The 24,116-nt window shown below is 48.3% G+C and overlaps 6 protein-coding genes; 3 read left to right on the top strand and 3 right to left on the bottom strand.

Moving 5' to 3' along the window:
- Positions 1-2,130: 2,130 nt before the first annotated feature.
- GSTUM_00010127001 (uncharacterized protein) lies at positions 2,131-3,685 on the bottom strand. XM_052355822.1 has 1 exon: positions 2,131-3,685. Exon 1 carries the CDS (start codon positions 2,693-2,695, stop codon positions 2,474-2,476), a length of 222 nt encoding a protein of 73 aa, XP_052211787.1. The 5' UTR covers positions 2,696-3,685; the 3' UTR covers positions 2,131-2,473.
- A 114-nt stretch (positions 3,686-3,799) lies between these two features.
- On the top strand, positions 3,800-6,739 carry GSTUM_00010126001 (uncharacterized protein). XM_002841077.2 has 2 exons: positions 3,800-4,987; positions 5,062-6,739. The coding sequence occupies exons 1-2, from the start codon at positions 4,097-4,099 to the stop codon at positions 6,124-6,126; spliced, it is 1,956 nt and encodes a 651-aa protein (XP_002841123.1). The 5' UTR covers positions 3,800-4,096; the 3' UTR covers positions 6,127-6,739.
- Positions 6,740-6,764: 25 nt separating this feature from the next.
- Positions 6,765-7,018, top strand: GSTUM_00010125001 (uncharacterized protein; the record flags this gene model as incomplete). XM_002841076.2 has 1 exon in its annotated part: positions 6,765-7,018. The coding sequence occupies one exon, from the start codon at positions 6,765-6,767 to the stop codon at positions 6,864-6,866; it is 102 nt and encodes a 33-aa protein (XP_002841122.1). The 3' UTR covers positions 6,867-7,018.
- Positions 7,019-7,488: 470 nt separating this feature from the next.
- GSTUM_00010124001 (uncharacterized protein) lies at positions 7,489-10,292 on the top strand. XM_002841075.2 has 9 exons: positions 7,489-7,695; positions 7,758-8,175; positions 8,231-8,271; positions 8,333-8,491; positions 8,615-8,761; positions 8,870-9,304; positions 9,363-9,740; positions 9,767-9,787; positions 9,851-10,292. Exons 1-9 carry the CDS (start codon positions 7,600-7,602, stop codon positions 9,944-9,946), a joined length of 1,791 nt encoding a protein of 596 aa, XP_002841121.1. The 5' UTR covers positions 7,489-7,599; the 3' UTR covers positions 9,947-10,292.
- Positions 10,293-10,648: 356 nt separating this feature from the next.
- Positions 10,649-12,268, bottom strand: GSTUM_00010123001 (uncharacterized protein; the record flags this gene model as incomplete). Its single annotated transcript, XM_002841074.1, has 8 exons — positions 10,649-10,751; positions 10,805-10,930; positions 11,000-11,320; positions 11,385-11,428; positions 11,468-11,867; positions 11,920-11,985; positions 12,045-12,083; positions 12,150-12,268. 8 exons carry the CDS (start codon positions 12,266-12,268, stop codon positions 10,649-10,651), a joined length of 1,218 nt encoding a protein of 405 aa, XP_002841120.1.
- Positions 12,269-18,112: 5,844 nt separating this feature from the next.
- Positions 18,113-19,336, bottom strand: GSTUM_00010122001 (uncharacterized protein; the record flags this gene model as incomplete). Its single annotated transcript, XM_002841073.1, has 1 exon — positions 18,113-19,336. One exon carries the CDS (start codon positions 19,334-19,336, stop codon positions 18,113-18,115), a length of 1,224 nt encoding a protein of 407 aa, XP_002841119.1.
- Positions 19,337-24,116: the final 4,780 nt, after the last annotated feature.

Below are 24,116 nucleotides of genomic sequence, written 5' to 3'. Positions count from 1 at the left end.
TCGTCACTTTTTCGACTGCCCCTCACTGTCCTTCTTGAAGAGCAAGAGAACGAAAGGAAGGAGGGGATCTCATGTGCTGTTCGCAGGACAGCGAGGGAGGGCAACGAAGGTCTCGTGTGCTCTCGTGACGGGACGAGGCCGGCTGGAGCGGGGGGGGGGGTGGAAAAAAGGGGGAGGAGATGCTTTTTTAGGGGTGGTGGGTGGGAAAGGGGATGCCAGCAAGAGGTTGGATAGGATCTGTAGTCTATGCGTATGTATGGGTGCTGTATGCGGTATGCACTCAAAGTTGGCTACTCGTATGGGTGATGTATGGTACGAGCACTGAGGCTGTAATTGACAGAGGTTTCGTTCCAGAGCAGGAAAGCAAGTGGACAGGAGAAACTGGAACACCGGTGCGGTAGAGCAGGAAAGCCAATCAGTCTGTCTCTCCTGCGGACTAACTTGCGATACCGGTAGAGGAAGGCAGGCAGACAGGCAGGTGAACGGGGGTGCGATACGTGCGGGTTGGGCGCGACTAAGAGAAAGGGTTCAGATAATGTGCCAAGAATACAGTTTCCGAAAAGGGGAATCAAACGCATCATAGGAAGATGGAGGAAAGGTTCAACATTCATGAATGCAACATCGAGAGCAAGGCAACCCTTTCTTCAATGCCTTCGCTGCGACCGAATTACAGTACGACGAAGAGCGAGGAACGAGGGTGAGGGGAAGATGTCCGCTCGCGCGTACAGTACATCACGGCACGATACCAGTTGTACGAGTACTTACCGAATTGAGATCACATGTATCCACGCAGTCAACAACTCAGCAACTCTTGCCTTTGAGCCCGAAAAGAAGTACCGGTACCGGTACTCTACGATGTGGTGAAGCGTTTTGTGAGAAAATCATTCATCCAACAAAATTATAGGGTATGGTACCTCCGCGGCCACCAAACACTTTGGTCAACAAGGCGCTCCGCGGGGCTAAAATATACCAGTATCTCGCACAGCGATGCGACCTTTTAAAACGAGCAAACTTGTGCAATTTGTGTACCCGATAGCAGACCGGATGGCACCGTGCCGGTGCAGCGGTGCGAGTAATGGATCTGTGGTGCCGTATGTATCGCGTTGAAAGCCGAGCAGCATTTACTCATGAAGTGGATAAAAGAGCGTGTTATTTCTCCTCTTTTATGCTTATTATATTTGCTCGTGCAATCTCTCGTCATTCTCGCGGGGGGTGGTAGGCTGCCACATTCCGATCATTTGCGCTGGTACTTGTAGGGGGGAAGGAATGGGAAGAGGGGGAAAAAGGAAAGGAAGAAGAAAAGAAAGATGCAGAGGAGGTGGGTTGGAACTTGTGATGAGCACAACCAACAATTCACAAAGGTCTGCCGGTAGAATACCGTAGCATACTGATAAATTTACCACAAGAAATAGGTATGACGGGCCAGACTGCTCGCACCAGTAGTATGATACAAGTAATAATATTATTATTATGATATTCAAGAGAGAAAAAACCTAACCTATGGCACTTTGCTGTTTCACTTTTTTACCTTACCGGTACCACAAGACACTTTCCCATCAGAACTCAGAAGCAATATGGTACACGAAGCAAGAATACAGTTTTAAAAGATGCTGTTGCTAGGGCGCACACACGCTACTCTGAACCTAGATAATATGAAGGGAGCACCGTAGACAATTTGTCGCTGGTCAGCCGGCGTGCCCTGACTATCGCTATGATCTTGGGCGAAGGCAGAGTGAAGTGTTTCTCTCGTCGGAATTTAACCTGGACGATGGTCTGTCGCGGCCCCGCCGGGAATCTGGGCTAAGTTGGTGGCAAAAGGAGTGAATTGGGTTGGAGATTGTGATTCGTATCCTGCGGCATCATACCGGTGGTCCGGTCTGTCTCTAATTCTGTGGAGAAGACAACCTCATTACCCGTTGATCGTCATCTTTTTCACCCGAACGACGAACCGCAAAGGGGAGTACCGGTAGACAGCACGGGCGATGGGGTCCCGAACTATTGGATCCATGGTGTGATTATGACATGGCATGTATACCAGTATTAAAAGTGGTACCAGTATCCTTACCTTTTTTCTCCTTTCCCTGCTCAAATGTCATACCAGTAGGCACAGTGTGCAAGCAGAGCACGGTACAAGTACTCGTAGAGTACTGTGTTCGGGTGCTAGTACTTGTACTCGAGTGTTGTGCGAGTACTGTACCCGTACCATACCATTGTCCACCATGCCCCGGACTAGCACACCTCGGATGCAGTGGTCAAAAGTTACCCGAATACCGTACCGCAGTCCAATATCATGAGATCCGTGGCAAGGGTAGGGAACATCTTGAAAATGTGTGCAATCAGACGGGCTGAGTGTTTGCAACTGGGATTCTGAGAGTGTTTCCCTCCATCGCTCTAGCCCTGAGGGAGGCTTGGAGTGAAATTGCCGGCAGAAAGTTTTTCTGGGGCGAGACAACTGACACAAGAGACTCACCCCCTAAAACAAGTTCTGGGCCCTCCCCACATCTTTCCCATGTTTCTCCTGCACTCGAGTGCTCATACTGTATATAGTACTCTTAGAGGTGTGATCCCCGAACCAGCTTGGCTCCACTGTTGACCACACCTTTTTTATTCCATTTTCTCTGGTTGTTTTCAAAAGCATGCTCTTTCCCTCCTCTCGACAGGTAGGACACGCGTAGCTCGAGTGCCGGTAGATCATATGGAGAGACCCCCATCCTGAGACCCATGCAAATCGTGTACGAGTGCTCGTAGTGTCGGACCCCCACAGTGAGAACCAAGCCTCATCCCCGTCAACGGCAGCCAACCGAAGGGTTGTCCCTTCCCTTGAGCCCGCAGATATTCTGATTGAACAGGGGGGGGGACGAGTCTAAACTGGACGGGGGTGGGAAGTTGAGTTTTAGTGCAAAAATCTAATTGTGGGGTCAACATAGGTTATGGTCAGGCTTCTCGCTTCATTCTTTTTTTTTTCCCTTTGGGGAGAGGGGAAGGTTGGAAGGGAGAGAGAGACTTGGCTTCTCGGGGCGTGTCCTGGCTGCGCAAGGGCAATACTGGTATTGAAGAGTGAAACCTTGACAATGATTTTGGCCTGCTTACCGGTAGACTAGCGTCAGTCTCTCTTGTTTGACTAACTGGCCCTCTCGGGGTCTCTCTCACTTCTTTCTTACCTGGTCTGCTAGCATCACTCGTTGGCCTCGCTCGCTGCATACTGGTACTGTACTGTACAGTACTCGAGTACGGGCACAGTATTTTGGTCAACAGATCTCGCGTTTGTTTTTCATAACCCTACTGCTTTCACCCTTCTTCTGTCCTTGTATCTTTTGGCCCTTCCTTCAATCCTTCCTTTTCTCTCATTCCATTTTGTGGTTCTTTCTCTCTACCGCACTTTTGCATTATAGCCTTTCCTTCCCCGTATCTGCCTCTCCCTCCCCCTCCCTCCCCTTCTCTGCCCACCTACACCGCTCCTCCTTGGTTGAAGGGGCTCATCTCTTTGTCTGTATTTTTTTTTTTTTTTCAACATCTCTTGCATCGTTCCTCACTCACACTCTTTTTGAGGTTCCGGAAGAAATCATCGTGTTGGTCTATCCATTACACATAGCCTTTTGTAACCACACACCACACCACACAAATTGACGGCTCCCCCCCCTCCTTCGTTTACTCGTTTCTGCTAGCTTGACTCCATATCATCCACTCTTTCTCCTACTCTCCCCGCCATACATCCGGGGCGCTCCGCCCTCTTGTCTTTTGATCTCCGTCTACTTACTCTCCCCTCCTCCCACATTTTTCCCTTTTTTCACTTCCCCCCATCCCTTCGTCTATACCTGTCCCTCCAGACTGTCATACTTTTTTGAGTGTTTTCTTCTTTTACTGTGTCTCTTTAGCGACGCATCGTAATAGACCACCGGTGTTTTTTTTCTGTCCCGTGCTTGGTTGCTATCAGTCAAAACCCTGTAGCCGCTACCGGACTCTGGGACAGAATTAAGCCCCCCCGTCGACCTTTTTTAAACGCTGCACCTACATACGAGTACGTAATTCTACCGCTGGGGACAACAACAACCTTTCACCGTCACACACTCCGTCACAGTGCAATATCGCACATGCGATGGACCGCTTGGCCAATGCTCACCCCAGGTTTGGTAGATTGAATTTCGATTCGGTTGCTCGCTCTGGTTCCTCCACCGATTCCTCCTCAAATTATTCCCCTCGAAATGTTTCCCTCGTCGGCTCGCACAATGGCCATACGACCAGCTCCCCCATCTCTATGCCACAGGCATCCTCATCCGGGAGGATAGATATTGGCTCAGGGGATTCGCTTGGGAATATTGGTAATGGAGGAGGAGGAGTTGAGGATGGAACTTTCAGGGATCCCGATTTCATTTCACCCATCGAACAAGCAAACCGGGCACGAAAGTCATCTATTGCCTTTGATACTCATGTCAAGGCTGATGGTGGCAAATGCTTTCCTTTGCGCTCACACCTTCCGAAACCAATCAAACCAGATTCCGCGGCAACAAGAGAATACTTCGAAAACAAACAACCACCAGCTCGTTCGTTCACTTGGTCAGAGCAAGACTCTCATTATGGAGAGGGCTCTACAAGATACAGGAATGGAAATGGCTCAATCCGTGAGCGTTTTGTCTCTACCCGTCGGTTCCTCTCGCCACCTTTGGATGGTCAGGATCATGGCTCTGAGCGAGTCGCCTCCCTGACATCGGATTCTACCATGTCTCCACTTTCCGATGAGTTTTACACCCCGTCCCCCCAATCGGATGCTTTTGGAGACTTTTTCCCTTCACCGTTCACTGGTTCACCGCTCAACGATCGTCTCCAGGGTGACTCACCCATCTGGCCCACTCGTGCAATCGGACACTCTGCGAGAAGCAAGTCTTACACATTCGAGTCTCAGCCGAGGTCACGGTCTAGGCGAGCCCAGAGCGATCGATCTGCTAGCCCTAGGTATGGGGGATCCTCACAACTAAGCCCAGCAAACCTAGTAAGTTCACTCTATATTAGTGACCCGGTTCCCGTCTGCATGATGGTTCGAATTGCTGACCGAAATAAACCTAGTTCCTAAATAGTCTCAACAATAGTGGTGCGCAGCCTGTTGAACCCGATTCTGAGGGTCAGGAGGTAGGCTCCTACGTCCTTGGAAAGCAGATCGGTTATGGTGGGTTTAGTGTAGTCAAGGAGGCTATTACCATAGAAGGAGGCATAGAGATTAAGCGGGCGGTGAAAATCGTTCGAAAGAAAGCGCGTGAGGTTGATTGTGAGAATGACAGAGTTCAGGCGGACTTTGATCATGAAGTGTCGCTATGGAGATGCATTTCACACCCCCATATACTGCCGCTTGTTGCTGTCTATGATACCCCTTTTGCAACCTTTGCTTTCACAAAACTCATTAAGGGCGGATCCCTCTACGACCTGGTCAAGGCAAACCGCCATGGAATATCCGCAAGACTGGCACAAAAATACTCCTTCCAGCTTGCCTGTGCGTTGAGATATCTTCATGAGGACATGCGCATCGTGCACCGAGATGTGAAGCTAGAAAATTGCCTTGTGGATATGTCGGTCGGTAGCGATGAGGGGGGAAACTTGTTGCTCTGTGATTTTGGAATGGCGGAGTTTATCAAGTGCCAAGATGACGAGGAAGACGATGATGACAGCAGTAATGGTGGTCTTTACTTCAACACTGTGAGACGTCCCAGAAAGTCTTCCTCTGCATCAACCAGTTCTGCATTCCTCCCATCGACCACTACTTCGCTGATGGGCTCCCTTGAATACGCAAGCCCCGAGATGATATCAGGTCAAGACACTTTGTCGTCCTCTCCTTGCCCACCACATTGTACTCCTGCAGTGGACATATGGGCATTCGGCGTTGTGGTTTACGTGCTGCACACAGGAAGCCTGCCATTCTCACATAACTTTCAGCCCAAACTGATGAATAAGATTTTGAGTGGTGAATATGGCGAGGAGAAGCTGAGGAAGTGCAGGGGTCTAGCTGAAGCCGGGAGCTCACGGGATGTCCTTGAGGTGGTGAAAGGTTGCCTTGCGATACGGCCTGAGGAGAGGTGGGATATTAGGAGGGTGCTGGAGAGCTCGTGGTTCGGGCAATACGGAGATGAAAGTCCTTGAATGGCGAGGTTGGAGGACAAGGGTCGAGGATGAAGTAATGGTGTTGAAGGAGTGGGAGATCCCAGGATTGAGTGATCAGACCAATGCTTAGCTTTGGACGAAGTCGACAGACTCTTGGCAGAGATCCCGTCATCCTCTCCCATGAGCGTTGGTCGCCATCTCAGATGGAGTGACTTTGGTGGTCAAAAAAAAAGGAACAAAGAGATTGGTGGTTTTATTTTGTTTTACGGTTTTTATGGTGTCTTTTCTTCCAAAAAGTCGCTCTACGTTGTTCGCTCTTCAACGTTGGTAGTATTATTCTTCTTCGTTTTTTTGCCTTGGTTTGTTTTGCTTCCCTTTTGCTTTGTTTTGTCCTTCCCTTTTGTTACCGACAGTGCATTGCCATTGGGAAATTACGTTCTTAGCTAATGTCGGTTGCGACACCACTCTTTACTCCTCAAATGCTTATTTTGATCTTGGTGATATCTGCTTACTTGTTTTCTGCATTACATCTATTCTGACTGGTGCGGGCGATCGTTTCTAAATTCTGGTGTACTTCTGAGGGCCTTGCTCTGGTTATTATTATTTTTTTTTCTCTTCTACCAAACGGGTTGTCCGTTGATTGTATTTTCCTATATCACTTTATTTACTTTTCTATTATGCTTTTTGCATGTGAGGAAACCCATGTGTTTTTATTTTTGTCTTTGTCTTATCTTCCTTTCCATCCTATCGTGGAGTTTTACCGGGTGCATAGGGAATAGGGTCTGGGTATGTAAAGTAGCATCTCTCGTGGTATGATATGCGGGGGATGTGGGGGTTTTGTACGAGTAGGGTGTAATATCATGTGTTCCTCCTGCTTGAGGATTTCTGGTGCTATTCTATTATATTAAATGGGGAGAATGTCTCACGCCAATTGTTGGTCCAAATTCTCCGCTGGAAACAGCTGAGGTGACCTGTTATTGTTGCCCTGACGCAGTGAATTTACAAGTCTTTTGTAGTTTTAGGGGCTTGAGGGAATCTGGTATCATACTCGATTATCGTTTGGCGGAGAGGAGGATAAAAAATTCTCGGTAAAAGCCTAGGACCACTTCCGTATGGGGAATGGTTGGGTCTCATGCCAAGACGTCAATAATTGCTCTCTTTGGATTAGGGTGCAAATAGGGTGAAAAAAAGGTCAGAAAAAAACTGGCTTTTTAACCCTGTGACAAGTAAAAAGAAAATACGGCAGACCTCACTGCCGGCAGGATAGGTGACTCTGATGTCTTAGTGTGAGACCCAATCATTGCAGCTTCTACAAGTACGGTAACCTAATCGGGTCACACCAGCCATCATGGATAGCGTCATGCACGCTTGCAACTTTATTTGAACATCCAACCCCATTCCACACACACAAGTAACGGAGACGGTGAACTCTATACCTATCCCTCCCACAACAACACTAATTTGCCCATCCTGTCTTCAACTACTACCACAGCGCTCCTTAAAGGCACTATCATGCCATCCGATAGCGATGGCCTGAGAACCCTAAACATAGATTTCGCACTGGGAATCGGAACCACCCCCCGCGAGTGCCCGCTGCTACTACCATCCGTGCATATAACCTTCTTCTACTTCAACCTGTTCCCTGGAGCTGACCATGTGTGGGAAAACAGGGCAGAAAACTCCGCCACCTAACCGGTATCGCCCTCCGAAACCTCACTACCTCGGTGCAGAAAGCGCAATCTACCCGCGTCACAAAGTCCTCTGACGACGACGCTTTGGCCGGAGCATGGAAGTCGGCGGGGAAGCGACCGGTGCAGGTTGAGGGATTGGCTGGTGGCAGTAGCAGTAGTAGCGGTGGGGGACTGATTCATGCAAAGTCCGAGATGGACCTCACGAAGGCGGATGTGGACATGGAAGTTGGCGTTGATGTCAGGTCCGGTGGACGGCTACGGCGCCGGAGCATGAGGGGAAATCCACTGGGTCTGGAGAGCCCAATGACAAGGCAGAAGAGGCTTGAGGATGTTGCGGCAGGGAGAATGGCGGACGTGTTCTTTTCGTTACATGTTGGGGATCGAGTTGGTAGTGGTGGTCAGTGTTCTACTAGAATTATGCGGTGGGAAAAGAGGGCGCTAATAGTGATTAGAGGATCCGATCTATATCAGTGAGGTTGTGTCAAAATCTATGGTATGGAGCTTGTGGCCCGGGGAGTCTTGGAAGTAGAGCTTACAGAAGAGGGGGTTTATAGAATCCGAGCTTTCAATTCTTTGAGTTGTCGCATAGTGGGCCGCACGTTTCCAGGTTGGATAAGGTTACTGTAAAGATATGGGTCGGCACTCAGTCGCAATTCCGGCTAATCCTCGAGCTGAACATCGCGCTCTCGGCTCTGCAGTTTATTGGTAAAAATGTTCATCAAAATTCATCTTTCCAACTCTATTTTTTCTCCCTGTCGCAGGATTTCTTTCTTGTTTCTTGTTGTTCACTCATCACCGGAACCTTGTGGGGGCTAATTGGAAGTGGGTGTGTGTAGTTGGAGAACTTTAGACACCCATTTCCTACAAATTCCGTCATATTTTTCCTATCGGATGGGATCTATACTACTTTTATGGACATGCCGCTCTCTTCCCCCGCTTCGCACAGGGAGCTGCCAATTCGTGGACATGCGTCGTCGGCTTCAGTTCGCTCCATCGCCTCCGCTGCGGATAACCTAATCGTGTGTATCAGCCAGATCTCCGACGAATCCTTCATAGCCCAGCTAAACTAACACATCTATCCATCCATTCAGCCCACCGCCTCCTATGACGCGATAATGAAACTCAACAACCTAGAAGACTGCATCCAAGATGCCGAACAAACAAGCGCTAAAGTCTCTGACCAGATAAACGCAATCCTAGAGCGAGAATCCAGTTCAATGTCACTCCTTCGAGAAGCCTCCCAAGCACGGGAGTCCAGGAAAACACTACAGGGTTATTTGGCCTTGGAGAAGAAGCGCCTGAACGCAGCGATAAGGAAGCGAGAATCTCTGCGGCAAAGCTTACAGGTGCGTCGCGAGGCAATGGCGGCTGGGCGGGAGGCGCAAAGGACAGGAGAGAACTATCTTAGGGAAGCGGCCGTCGGCCTCGAGCGTTGCAAGAAAGACCTAGGAGAGACTAAAAAGGGAATAGAAACCCAACGCCGGCGTATAGTGGAAGATTTACAAACGGTCTACCCAGTCGAGCCTGTCCTCCCCCTCCCCCCCCTTGCCCCATCAACTAACTGGCTAATAAGGAAAACTATAGGTACCAAACCACCCCCTAAGCTTCACCATCCGCTCCCTCCCACTGCCAAACTCACACCACGAAGACGCGGACGCAGATGCCATCTCTGCCGCGCTCGGCTACGTCGCGCACGTCGCCTACCTCCTCTCCTTCTACCTGGGAACGTACCTGCGATATCCGCTACAGCCACAGTGCAGCAACTCCTTCGTGCGCGACCCCATCTCCGTCATTGCTGGCGCGCGCACATTCCCGCTGTGGGTGAAGGGGAGCGTCTATTTCCGCTTCGAGTATGCAATCTTTTTGCTAAACAAGGACCTCGAGCAGTTGATGAGTTCGCAGGGACTGTGGGTCATGGATATCCGACATACGTTGCCGAATTTGAAGTATTTGTTGTTGTTTGTTAGTTCAAATACTAGTAGCGGCAGCGGTGGGGGGGGGGAGGTTATGTGTGTATTCTTAACCTTTTCCCGTTCCATATCTATTGCTGATTGGTATGGGATGAGTGACAGGCCGGAACGAACAAGGCCCTCATCACCCTTCGTAAAATTACTCTCCCGGAAGTCCTCCGAGATTGGCTCTCCTTCCGCTGCTATTCCTACCGCTAATGACACCAATACTTCACCCTCATCCGCTACTCCCGCCATTCCTGCCACTCCCGCCGCTGCATCTGTCCCCGCGGTTGACAAAGGCAAGAAGGTACTCTCGGTATCAGGATTGATCGATGAGGCGGTATCAGGATTGACCGATGAGGCGGAGGTTAATGAAGATGGTGGGAAATGAGTTTGTTGCCGCAATATCGTGGTGTTATTCCTTCTCTCTTTTTTCTCTTTTTTCTCCTTTTCCACAATTGCTATGGGGTATTGAAAGCGTCTCAAGTTAGCGGGTTAAATGGCGTTTGCTTTCGTTTTGCGATCACAAAATAGATTTCGGGGATATGGTTGGGTAAAGTTTAGATTTTTTCTCTTTGCTAGATGTGATATGGTGGTAAGGTTTGCTGTGGGTGAGATGGGTCGGTACAGTATGATAGAAGGATGTTACTGCGGTTCATGGATGCTTGTTGCTGTGTGGGTGACGGTAGAGTAGGGGGCACGGGCCAGGTGAGGATTGGTAATGGGGGGGGGGGGGGTAGATCAAACAGATCTAGCGAGCTAACACTAGGTGGTTACTGGTTCTATTGGATCCCCTCATAGCATCGTACAACCCAAAGCCCGTATCAGATATCCTTGATTAATGTACCGAGTGACACATAGTGATTTTGCGCCGTTTCTTGCAATGTGCCTATCTACATCCCTGCCCTGCCCACTGGCTTAGAGCTTATCTATTCTACCAAGGAGATACTCCAACTGCCTGTAAGCGGCGCCAGGCTGGAATTGTGGGGCCATGTGGCCGCACGATTCAATTTCCACCCACCTACGGATCGTTAGCAAGGTATCAAGTTTGTGTGTGGGTGTGGGATAGCATACGTCAGCTTCCTCTCAGTGTGCTGGACTCCCATGGTTCCTTGGCTGTCATACGGCACGATAAACGGTTCCACCGGTTTGGTCTGAAATCCCCGCTTCCCGCCCCAGGTCATATTCTGAATCGCCAACCTATCGGTATCACATTTGCATTTCATTAGCACTTTGCGCTTTTCCCTACCCCTAAGGCGTGCATCTTACAAGCTCCCATTCACAGTGAATCTGAAGTCCAAGAGCCCGTGGGCTATAATCGTCCTCTCATTCTTGTCAATGATACGCGGTAGAACTGAGAAGTTGGGGGGATCGCTGGGGTCTCCATTGGGGAACACCCCCTCGGAGCACTCCTGCCATTTCACATGTGGGGCATTGATAGCGTTCTGCACATCTGTGCGGTTGAAGTATATCTCTGCGCCCTCGGGGAGGTAGACGAAGGATCCTGGGTATCCGAGGACGTCCCAGAGGATAGGGCAGGTTGCGGTGATGTGGAAAATGTTAAAGCAAGGGTTTACCAAGAGGGCGGCGCTGCGGTTCTGTTAGCTCTGTCCGCACCTGACGGGGTGGGGAAATATGTGGGGGGGGGGGGCACTCGAAAATAGCGCTCCAGACGTCACATTCCGTGGATGTGTTGAGCTGCGGGGGAGTCGGGAGTGAGCCCTTTGGAGGAAAAACCAGGTTCTCTTTTAGATAGCTGGTGTACCCGCACTTATCGGCCGTGGCATGAAGGTGGTCCATAGTAGTTTTGTTTAGGGCAAGCAGGTGGGCCCAATAGTCCACAAACTGGACCGCAGGGATCTGCTCGTGGATCACCCATTCACTTAGGGTGGGGCTGTAGATTATGAGGCCTCGGGGGTCAAAGAGCGTTTTGTTGTTCCTGCTGTACATTGCGTCCACAATGTATGGAACGTAGTATCCTGCGTAGGACTCCCCGGTTACGTAGATCTTCTTATCCTCAAAGCCAAAGGTTTTGATAAAGTTCTCGAGAAAGCCGAGGAATTTCTCTGCAGCGTCTTCTTCTGAGGTTGCATCGGGAACACCTTGGGAGAAGCCGGTTCCTACAGGTTGCTCGACCCTGATACTCGTTAGATTGGCCTCCGTGGGATCGGTCAACTTGGGGGATTAACCAAATCATGTTTGTGAGGTTGTTCCATGAATACCTATTACGGGCTGGTTTGTAGGTTCCATATCTCCTGTTCGCAGCTTGTGTCAATATCCTGTGTGAGCTGATCGGGAGGGGGATTCCATTTACCAGGAGAAAGGTCCGTGTTCCTGCAGGAATCCTTCGAGACTGCCTTCACGGATTCGTCAACCACCAAACCACTTTTTTATTAATATTCATAGATTTGAAAAGCACTTACTGCACCCGGGACCACCATTCAACCAGATAACCAACTCGTCATCAACCGTACCCGTCGTGGGAAAGAACCAAAAATAAAGCTCTCTCGTCTCGTTCTTATCCTTCGAAATGGGCATAAGCCCTGCATACGAGTCACCAATATCAAAATCTACGTCGGGAATCTTCTTCCCATTGACCCAGTATTCTATGAAATGTCAGTTGAATGGGCAAGCAACTTCGGATAGGAGCATTGTTGAGGAAAACACACTAGCGGTATCTCTATTATAATACCTGGACTTGGGCATTCTCTTATCGACCCCAAAGTTCGGAGCATCTCTCACATCAAGCTTTGCTCCTCTCACCAGCTCCGCATGTCGTCTCATGGTATCTACAGGCCCTCTCGCCGACACGAGGCCGGCGAGTGCTAGCATCGCAACTGCGAGTCGTCGTAGCATCCTGAAATGCAGAATATTTTGTAAGAAAGCGAGTGTGGTAAGGAGAAGGAAGGGGGAGAAAGTGAGGTGAAGGGGCAAAACAAACTCACAAGAAATTGAGTTCTTGAACAATTAATGCACTCCCTCCCCCCCTGTTGGTGCCCTACTGTACAGAAAAGTACATGCGCGGCGCGCTCAACCCAACCGGACTATACCCCATACTCGCGCTTACCCGGAATGATATTCTGGTATAATGGTGCGGTATGTGACTGGCTGGCGTCCTTTTTGAGTTGTGAGCATCATAACTTGTAGGAATCACTGTATTGGTTAGCGTTTATAGTAAACCCTGCGGATATCAAGATTCCGCCCCATCGTGCACATCATCTCTGGGCATCAATCCCAAGAGAAACATCGGTGTAAACTCCTTTTGGGTTCTGCTGAAGGGTCTTACAGAGTAATTGTACTGTACAATGTTTCCCTGTGAGGCGAGCCCCCGGTATAGCGAGCAAACACCACCTATTTGCTCGCCTTCCATGGGTTGTGGGATTTTAGACCACAGTTCAAAGCATTTTGTAAGCCGGCGCTCACTATGTAGGGAAACGCTGTAGGGACTGTAGCAATGTCGCAAGGAAAGGGGGAGGTGGCTATATCATATCAAAGGATGATCGAAGGAGTTGGGCCGCGTTTTTCGAGCCGGGGCTGCGATACCGTAGAACTCCTTCTAGAGAAGGGGAAAGCATGGTAGGGTAGTATTAACCATTTTTCCTGAATCGAGTATCGTACATGTGGATTTCACAAGTATCCTGGCACTTTAATGCCAAGACCCTACCAAAGAGCAGATACTTGGCGTAAAGGTATTGGGAATACTGTATCTTTGATTTCCAGTGTTTCTCTAGATGGTAGGCATGTCGGACTCAAAATTCGCCGATAGAAAGCAGATATGATTACTGCTCGTGTTGGAATCTTTGGCAAAACTACGCCGCTTTCCCCGCTTCTGAGCAATATCATAAACACTTCCTACTATTTTTGCTTATTAAGACATTAAAGAGCCCTCCAGTTGATTTACTGGGACGCGCCGCTGTGGCGTGAAGTAGCAGTCCGGGCTCGTGCGCCGCCCATGGTAAAGCCTGGTTTTCTCAGCATCCGGGTATCCTAGCGGTGCGGTGCCAAGTCCGTACGATCCTCCTTCCCGATGGCGAGTAGGGGCACTGGGCCCCGTTATGCCCTTGGCGGAATGAACGGTTCCCCCCCCAAGGTTCGATAGTGCTCGAGCATCGTGGGAGATACCAATGGGGGTTTATAGGAAAAGGGTACCCGAGATGGGGCAGAGGGGATTCCCGGGTGGGAGGTGTTTTTCCCATTTCTCCGGAAACTGGAATTTTCAATTTTTATATATGATATTTCCTTTCTTTCCTTTGCTTCCCCTTGGGGCGCGTGTCGACTGTCTGGTGGGCTCTGTGGGGGTTTTAATTGGTGCGAGGATTGTTTGAGAAGACGGGCCTTGCTGGGGCTTTAATCACCTCGTGAGTTGCTCACTACTGGCGTATGCGAGTAGTGAGGAGCTTGTCTGATAGGAGGAGGGATCGAAATTTGCAATGAGTGAGAGCTTTGGCATAATAATATATATTGTTTTTGGTCCCTGTTCACACCGTTCCCATGGCATAAGAGCGACTTTTATGCCATAATTTTTGTAAACTCCAAATTTTTATTTGGGGGGTGTTCGATGCGCACAAGGCTATTGCAATATTTCACTTTCTAACACAATTTTACAGTGAAAATATGGCAAATATTTATTTTAGAATATATGCTATTTTCAACTTTTATCACGATATATTTATATCGCGACACGCCAAACAGGGCCCAAAAAAAGGATTTGCGGTACTGTACGAGTACAAATGCAGTCCCGTTTCCATCTCGTTTTCCAATCTATGGTATCGGGTTCTATCCCAACCTCTTTTCAACATGGACATCCCCATGTAATCATCCAATTAGATGCGGTGGACCTTGCTGGCGCGCCGTGCTAAACCCGAAAACCCGAGATTAGAGAAAAGACGTACTATGGGTGGTTAATTTATCCCTCGTGCCCAGTGTCCGTATGTCAGCCATTGCCCTGACTCCGGATGGGGATTTGGAAGTGGAAGGTTGTAGCGCTGTATCGCACCGTTAGATCTAAAGATGGCAGGAAGGACATGCATGTGTGGGATATAGTTGCGCTATGCTAACTGCACAAGCCATTTCGGCTGTTCATTTTGACAGACGGGCCGGCATCGACACCCTTCGGGAGGATGACCGTTGTCGGCGACAGTCTGTCTATAAGTTATATGCGAGGGGGAGCGAGTGGTGGCATCGCTTGTGAAATCATGTTCTAGTGGAAATTTCGGAACGCTAGTGGTCTTTTTCTTTCTTTAAATTTGATCCTATTAATTTCCGAGACCCCTGACACTGGAATCTATATCACGGTGTATCACTCGCCCTGCAAAAATAAAAAAAGTACCGTAACTCTGACACCACATGTCCACTCATTGCATGGTATCCGACCCCACCGATGGATCATGAGTTTTTACCCTGGAGCTTTTCGTGACGGGTTGTCAATAAGTATTTATTGGATTGCCCCGACGAAACAGGGACCCCTGGAAATAGGTTCTGTATAGGTATCTCCTTAAGGACTGATACTACCACGGGTGCGGGAAATCTCTCACAAGATCCGTGGGATTATATGCCAAAGCTGTATGGTTCTCCCGGGTTTACATCCAGCATGGTTAAATTTGTCTGTTGTGGCTCCCCACTCAGTGTGGATGGGGTGGGTGTTGCTTTCTCTCTTTCTCTCTTTGTGTGCCGGGGAAGTGGGGGGGGGGGAGTCGGTCTTTTTCTCTTTGTTAGACTTTGCCTCTGGATTTTCCGGACATGTTTGTACGATAGGGGGTTTCTAATTGGGGAGGGTGGGTATGGGAAGCGCTTGGTGTATGATAATTCACTGCTATGTTCATGACGATTCTATAGCTCTGGTATTCAAGGAGGGAAGAAATAGAACTCTGCCGTATTACTCTACTATGGGTATTCAAAGTCAAAAACGTGGAAAAAACTTAGCTTACTTTGTTATTGTGTGTACGATAAGCTTGGAGTATCATACACAGAAACAGTCAACTCACCGTTACCTTACCTTGCTTTATAATACCTTTTTCTCAGGTATGATATCATATTTACCAAGGTCAAGTAGGTTAGTAACTGGCACAGAAATTAATTTACCAGAACGCCACCAGATTTATTCTTCCTGCTCGGTATCACCGTGTCCCGGCCGTGACCTTCTTCCCCGTTGGTCGGCCGATGGGATGACCTCACCGACGCAGTGCGGTACCCCGTTCGGGACATGGTACCATAACGGCGCTGTCTTACTGCGGTCTGAACAGGTGATACTTTCCAAATGTATAGTATCATACCGCTGCATGGGCGGAGGTGTGCATGTCGGATTGCTAATACTGGGACCCAATCCCGTAGGGGATACATGCCGGTTCGGCGGGGACCCTGTAACTTATTGTAGTTGACTGCGATAAATTCCACGATACGGAAAAACTCTCGGAATACGCTCTCGAGCAGCGACAAGAGTCTGACATGCACCGCGCAACTGGACTGCCACCTCCGGATCCCGCTCGGTTGATACAGTTTTGAGTGAAGAGGCAACTTCCGGAGGACTAGCGCTGCCACTCGCCAATTCAATGCCTGTACTGCAGTCCTCCCTAGGCCTAGATGACAGCATTGTGCTAGTAGGAGTTGCGCCTAATGTTTTTTTGTCTCCCAATACGATGCAATATGGTAACTTAGTTCTTTAAGAGTATTCTATTTGTGCTGTAACCGATACGAGAACCTTGTTATGCTCTACTGGAAATAATTATAGTTATTATCCACTTCCATGAGAACTCTTGGACGCAGTGGTTTTTGAGGTTGTTCCGCGCACAAAGGACTCGGGTGAACATTGTTATTGAAGGAAAAACAAAACAAAAAAACAGCCCCTCCTGGCTTTAGAGGACACCGTATATATTTATGGCATATTAAATGCTCGTCCTTATTCTCTGGGGCATTTTGAGAGTCTTCCGTAGATTCCGTTGAACATCGTGACTCAATAATAATACGTGGTGCAAAAAAAAAGCCGAAACAAGATCCTAAAGTATCACAGAGACGGCTATGATATCCACTTTCTCCAGCGGAAGTCTTATCATTAACTCTTTGTTAGCCAATACAATGTTTTTGCAATATTGGTAACATCTGTTTCAACCTCTACGCTTCGCCTTCAGTTATGATACCTAGGGGGCATTCAAATATGCTATGCTATTATACCAAAAATGTGTGGAAACTACCAACTGAGGCGGTGAAGTGACCCAGCGCAACTTCCCATGTCCACTCGTTAACAGAAAAAGTCATCCTGATAACTCTAAATAACCCCGACTATGTGATACTCAGTAAGGTCTCTCGGTGAGGTGTCGCCCTGATAGGTACGGCAGGAAAATTCAACACACAACCAGTAAATACTCCATTACACCCCCAAAATCTAATAAGTTAGCTAACAGCGTACAGTGATTCCATCTGTACCGCCAGGCCACCCCCGAGTGATCGCCAATGACCCCGTCCATCCATCAATCCAGTCTCGGCGCCCACCCTCCGCGAAATCCGCCCGGTCCAGTCCGGTCTCATCTGGAATCCATTGCATTACACCATAGTGCTGCGCAGTGCCATACATGTGTAGGGGTGGGTAGGATACCACAAGGTGCAATTCTTCTCGATAGCAGAGGACTTCCTGGCCTACCTTATGCTGTACCATTGCCCCCACTGGCTACTAGTCCTATCACTATAAGTTTAACCCCACCCCGCTGACCACCTCTGCGAAAATTGTCTAAGGCAGCCACCCGTACATCCTCGCCACTCGAGCGCCACGCCGTGCAGTACGGATGGGGAGTTGATTGTTGGTTTGGCTCTTGGGGGGGGCTTGGCCGATAGGTGGGGTTATTACTTGGCTGGTGTGTGATCTTGCATTGCATGGGTGCCGTGTGTATGATATGGTGGGGAGCGTTTGGCTTCGTGGGTTGCCCTATGGAGGATCGGGGATGGTATGATGGAGTTTTTGTCGGGGCTATTTTCTGTTTCTAGAGTGTGGGTCGGCTATGTGGGAGGCAGAGTGCTTAGTTGCCATATTGTTTGGGATGTGTTCTGGGACTCACTGAATTGACTCACTGGAGGAAATGCGAAATCTCACCGTTTACTACGAGTTCTATGATATGTGTATGATGTCATAATTCGCGGTGTTTCACATTCTTCGCCGTAGCCATTCGTGGGGTCGGGGAGACGGAAGTCCGTCCGCGATGGCGCTGTGCGCCGGAACCCCCGACCCAAAGGAGAGAGGATTTGAACATTTTGGTTATCATATCATACTCCAAAAAAGGAATGAAAAAATCCTAGTAACCACTATACAAATTATTTCGCTCAAATGGAAGGGAAAACCCTTTTTGAACGTCCTACTAAAGCGGGGAGGAAAAAAAAAAACTCGAGTGGGGGAAATTACAACTTTGCATTTATCCTCCTAGAAGGAACAAACGCGATAGACCTGTTTATAGGAACGATACTAGCATCCATCCCGGGCTCACATGGGAGGTCGAATACGAGATCCACGCTTTTGCGGAAAATGAGACAGTGGGTCGACCCTCCGAAATGAAACATCCCCAGCTGTTCGCCTTTCTTAACCTGCTGCCCCACTTGTACTCCAATGTCGCAGGTCGAGACCTCTGCCATGCCGACTGCCATGAAGCACATCAATCCAATATCAGGATTATAGGCTTCAATGAATACGAGCGCTCGAGTGGCTACCTCAGTTAGGTATCCTTGGGACCCATTCGGTGCCGCCTCGTCGAACCCGGCCGTCGTGGCTTCCGAGTAATATGTTCCGGGCTGTATATATGCCTTAACCACACGGCCGGTGACAGGACTGTGCCATCGGTGGTAGGATAGGGCATCAAGAAAGCCTTGGTAGACAGTACCCTCAACGAATAGAGGGGTAAAGGAGTCGCCTGCAAGCATGTGTTTGATCGAATACGGCTGACCCTTGACCCAAAAGAGGTCTCGTTCCTGAACGTTTTTCTGAAGGTTATATGGCGCGGATTCGCATGCGTTGACAATGAATCGGTCGTCGTCCGGTGCTCCAATGGGCCGTGCGCCGTGTCGAAACTCTCTTGTGAAAAAGTCGTCCCAGGATTTGAAGCCGTGGTATGGCTCGGAGGGTTGACACTTGAAAGTTTTATCGAAGTTATGCATTTGTTTTTCAGCTAATGCTGCTGGCCCGAACCAACCTCTTTCCGAATTGTTGGTAAGAACATATCTCGATTCTGGGGAGCCAAGGAACCTTGCCCACTCCTTGAGCATCTTGCCGACCTGTGCGTTGACCTTTTCGTTCAGAAATGCTGCGACGCCGCTCGGAGTGCCCATTTGCCAATTAATGATGGCGTTGATAGGGAATCCGACAAGGCCAAGGCCCTTATTGTATTCGGGTGCTGAGGTCATGATCGCGTTGAAGCATGTTAGCATCGTGAAGTAGTCGCGTACTTGTGGATTGCCATTTGGATCTCTATCAAATGGTGGTTTGTCGGGTATCTGACTGAACATTTGGTGAAAGAGCATATAAATTATCGGGTCATTCTCGATCAGGTCCTTGAATTCTTCAATGACGGGATGAAACACTTCTGGCCTGCGCTTGGCCTCAACACGTTCTAACAAGTCGTTAAGCCACATTTGAAAGAGGTGAAATGTAAGGTTTAATTATAGTGTAGAGTTATCTTGCGCTAGGTGCAGTAGAATGTAAACCCATGGCGTGGATAGTGCACATATTGAGAGAGGAAATATCCCTGATTTATATGTTTTTGCAAATGAACAGAGTGTGAAAATCCCCAATTTAGAGCTGAGAAATCGACGCCACATCCACCGAAGTAGTAGAGCTGGTATCGCTGCTGTTACTCTCCCTCCGGTAACGCATCGTGTATCCGGTCATACACGGAGTGAGTTAGGGGAACGACCTGGTCGTTCACCTATGATAAATCAACGCCATGGATGTAGGGAGGAGGAAGAAGAGCTGATGGATGCACAATTCATGTGCCGAGACTGGAGCTATCTGCAAGTATGATTGGGTCAACCTTTTCAATACAGTGCGCTTGGCAACAACCCTTTCGGATACCATCGGCCGGGAAGTATATCATCGAAAAGTGAAACCTTTCTGATAGAATGAATTTGTCCCTCCTGGCTCTTTATAAAACGGCAAAGAAAGACTCGAAAAAGTAAGCTGGGGAAGAGAGCCAGACAGATGTAATGACCAGTTATATTTTTAATATTTTTCACGGTCAGAAAAGATCTATGTGTGCTTGTCTGGCGTCACCTAAAAAGTGGTGCATTTGAAGTGGTGAGTTGAGCCAGGAGAAGGCCGAAAACCCTCTCCCTAGGTTAGGATCTCTCAAAAATTGTGGGGAAATTTTTGAAAAGTATGATACTTGTATGCTTGGTGTTGCTTCCATTTTTCTTAATCTATCTAGGTCATTGGAGGAATAAGGGGACTACCGACAGGCTGTGAGTATTTTGCCGTTAGCTGTTGTTATGTGAGGTCTCTTGGATGGTATGTTTTGGGCAAGGATGGCATCCGAAAGGTTATGCACGGGAATGCATGGTATTGAAAAGGTTTTCTCATCGAGAAGCCTCAAGTCCCTATTATACGATCTTCCCCGGATCCATTCGTATCGGGCGATCAGACTCTCCCAAGGCGCTACTCGATTTGTTGAGTTAATACGGTACGGGAGTTGAGCATGTTACTCGAGTTGGATTTCCACGGTTGTGGGGCCAAGAGTACCGGTGCTTGACCACCTGAATAAGCGCTCAAGGCATCAACCATACTCTTTTTCTGAAACTAGAAGTACTCACGTATCTCATCAAATCGTACTGGTACAGGACATCGAAATACTTGCAGAGCCCAAAAAGCGATCAAGGGAGGGGGCTTCCTGGATACTCTACCCCCACGGATACACAAACCCTTCCATTGTTTGTCTCTATTCAAGGGAAAGGTAACCGCCTATATCCGCCTTGTAATGATTGGCTAGCCAATGAGTAAGTGGGAAAACCAAAATCCTTAGTTATAAGGGTCTGAATTCCTATTCCAACCCAACGCCCACTCAAGGGAAGTGGTGGTAAAACATGTTTCTCACATCACGAAGCTGTCTCACAAGAATTGCCACTCGTGAAGTTAATTGTTTTTTTGTTTTTTTACGCCCCAAAACAATACCGCCAGTGTTCAGGTCAATTATTCTGCTTTTCACCATCCTTCTTCTGCTCAATAGTGGCTGGTTGGTCTGGGAACACAGGGTATATAGCGAAGAGCTCTAGAAACATTCAAAAGAGGAATGGCTAGCCTTTTGCCACTGCCTCCAGGACATTGCCCTAGTTGCTCAAACTATTGGACAGCCTCGGGTAACAGTTAAAAGTATGCTTGTCCTTGCATCTGAGCTCCTGTCACTTGGTGATATTCCTTGCCCCAGTCACATCCCTCTTCTTTGCTATTCGCGGCATTGAACAACTAGATAGCGCCCTATAAACTTGAGTAATTGTGCTGTATGCTATGGAGTCAAAAATTCAGCTCTCTGGAAAGGTCGTGAAAAAAAACACAGCAGCCCCCCCATTTCCCTAATTCGAAAGGGAAATGACAACGAAAATTTCTTGACCTCACGGGGGAAGCCCAATGACGCAGCACATAGCCCAATTACCCAAGTTTCTACTGGTACTGTTTCCTTTGGTTGCTATTCCGGTATTTGATTTACAACCTTCTTAACATTCTCGTAAGTATACAATTGACCCTTGTTCTTGCCAGCCGATCGTTGAAAATACTCAATGCAACCCAGTAATCAGTAATCCCACTACCCTTCCCACCGCCCGGGCCCCTGTTGTGCAATCACAGCAAATTGGTCCTAGATCACGAATACTTCTATTGGGTGGCCGTATCTGTACCCACCATAGTTTAGGGTTTGCTTAGGTAGGAGAACCGTTTGGGGGTTGGAAAGAGGTGGAGGAATTGACAGGGTGGGCAGCTCAATTCGCTGTGTCGATAGACTCGTGGTGTTGAAGAAGCCACCAGCTCCCAGGGGCTGGCGGGATAGAAGTGAGGGGGAAGCTTCAATACCAATACTCTTCAATCATCTTCATCCGAGAGTTGGGGGCAATAGGAGCAATGAGAGAAGGAAATATATCTTGCTTACTTTCTTCGCTCATAGCGAACCTAACTAACTTATATATCGCAAGGTAACCAAACTCTGGTTACCTATTTGCCACTGCGGGGTTTGCTCCTCCTTTGTTCATACAGCATGTGAGAACGAATACATCATACGCAAAGCTCTACTCACGGAGACGCTCTCGAACAAATCCGGGGACGTCCTCCCGACTTCCATGCGCGCCCATTCCTAGAAGCAAACAAAGACGATACGACAAGATACAGTATGGCAACTTGCGGTAAAATCACCAGACACTGTTAGCTAGCCCGGTATAGAAAAAGCCATTGGGCCTCAATGAAGACGTAAGAGGAGGGGAGGAGGGTTTACAAATGGCCTATAATATAAAAGGGGGAACACGTTCTAACCTCCACTCTTTACCTCCAGTCTCCTCGGTACACTATAACATGCTACCCGAAACACGGGGATATCATTGGCGAACACAGAATGCAGCCTCAGGCAACTTCCTTTGTTTTTCCTTCACCGAGAAATTATCCTCCCAGCTTTTAATACGCCTGGTATGATCATTGGGTTGTCGCAGCAATCACTTGTCGAGCCATTGGTGGTGCTAGCCCTGTGGTATAGAAACGCTCGCCCACGGCTATACTAGCAATTTCATTGCCCTCTCCTAAGTCGAGTGGCTGTGTCCGGGAGAAGTGAAATGGCTTTCTCGGGTTCTGAGGGGTATACACATAGTCCGTCTTTCTCTTTTGGGCTTTAGACTACAATACTGCCAATCCAACAAAAAAAAAAAAAAAAAAAAAATTAACCCCGTTCTTGAACATCAAGTTATGGAACTGAATACTCACTAAATTCAAGGTGCTTCATAATCCCCATTTGTCCACTCACGCTTACCCCCGGAGCCGATTTTTGTCGCAATAATATCAGCACCCTACGAGTACTCTAGAAATTGAAAAACCAGTTTGCTAGAACTCACCTTATTTTCTATTTGTTGTCTATAGTAACTTATCATACCTTCCTCTATAGGGAGTTTTTTTTCTTTTTTCTTTTCTTTTCTTTTCTTTTCTTTTTTTTAGCTCATAGTCATCCAGTAAATGTCAGCGGTGACCAATATCGCAGCAATTACGTTATCGAGACCTATCGATAATGCTGGAATTTCGATAAGTCGTGCTGAGCACGTTCCTCCACGATAACCTATGACGTCCCTCGAACTAGTATAGTAAATCACTATTTGCCGAGTCCGCCGAATCTACGGGTAGTCTAGGATCATCATACTGTATCTTGGTACGAGTAATGTAAGATCCCTGCCACATCATCCACCAACCCGAACTCAACTCTCCTAAACTCAACTCGGAAAACCTGACCCCTCCCGGGGATGATGATCATGTCCCGCCATTAACAAGTATTAGTCTATGTCATACCCACAATCACATAAACGCCAATCTCCACCCTCTCCAAACCGCATACCTGCAGCTCCGCTCCCACCAATATTGGAAAGGGAAGCTTATTGTGACCACACTTTCCCTCCCCTGGTAGCGTACAGTACAGTACATCGCCTCCCGGCGGGAGCTCTGCTATGATGTGATACGTCTGACGCTGTCGTGCCCATCCGCCCTCCGGCCAGAAAAAGGAAAAGGAAAAAGGAAAAAAGAAAGAAAATCAAAGAAACACTCCAGAGCAGCACTACCTAAAAGGCCAATGGAAAGACGGACTGGTTTGTCAGGGCTCACTTTTGTTTTACTCATTTATCTCTACATCACGGCGCTGGTTTTTACTCTGCTAGTTCCTATAATTGCATCACTCATTCTCGAGTATTTTAGCCAATGAAATACGTCAAATATCCCCAGTTACGGCAGTGGTAGGATAAGTGAGGGACACCTCGAAACCAAACAGTGGCACTGGCTCTGATATCTGTATTCAAGCTGGGTGAAACGGAGAACCCCAAGTAGAAGTTCCCAAGGTAAGTACAGGATCGTCGGAGTCATCCTTATCCGGGACTCGCTCCAGTAAAGATCAGTTACTCACAGACACCGGTAACCGACCCAGATATGTTACTAGCCTTTGCTCGCTTAACAGTCCTCCTTGCCATCCCTTCATTATTAACATTGACTTCCAGTTTTGCAGCCATAGCGCCAAAGCTTACCCCTGCATGCAAATTTAATGCCAATGCCACAGACCGGGACATGAGAGGCAGGCCCAGAATCCAGAGGCATTTCGAACCATCTCGATTTGGCGATGTTTAGCTTTTTGGTAAGGCTTTTCAGAGGTTGGCGGAGTATAGCGGGTGGCAAAGGTTGCTCATCTTTGGCGCA

This window comes from Tuber melanosporum, assembly GCF_000151645.1.
Source record: "Tuber melanosporum whole genome shotgun sequence assembly, scaffold_67, strain Mel28".
NCBI lineage: Eukaryota > Fungi > Ascomycota > Pezizomycetes > Pezizales > Tuberaceae > Tuber > Tuber melanosporum.
This window is presented reverse-complemented; position numbering and strand designations above follow the sequence as displayed.

Coding starts and splice junctions, on each gene's coding strand:
- GSTUM_00010127001 (XM_052355822.1), bottom strand. CDS start 2,695: ATGATCTACCGGCACTCGAGCTACGCGTGTCCTACCTGTCGAGAGGAG.
- GSTUM_00010126001 (XM_002841077.2), top strand. CDS start 4,097: ATGGACCGCTTGGCCAATGCTCACCCCAGGTTTGGTAGATTGAATTTC. Junction 4,988..5,061: donor AACTAAGCCCAGCAAACCTA/GTAAGTTCACTC, acceptor AAATAAACCTAG/TTCCTAAATAGTCTCAACAA.
- GSTUM_00010124001 (XM_002841075.2), top strand. CDS start 7,600: ATGCCATCCGATAGCGATGGCCTGAGAACCCTAAACATAGATTTCGCA. Junction 7,696..7,757: donor GCCCGCTGCTACTACCATCC/GTGCATATAACC, acceptor GTGGGAAAACAG/GGCAGAAAACTCCGCCACCT. Junction 9,305..9,362: donor CGGTCTACCCAGTCGAGCCT/GTCCTCCCCCTC, acceptor GGAAAACTATAG/GTACCAAACCACCCCCTAAG.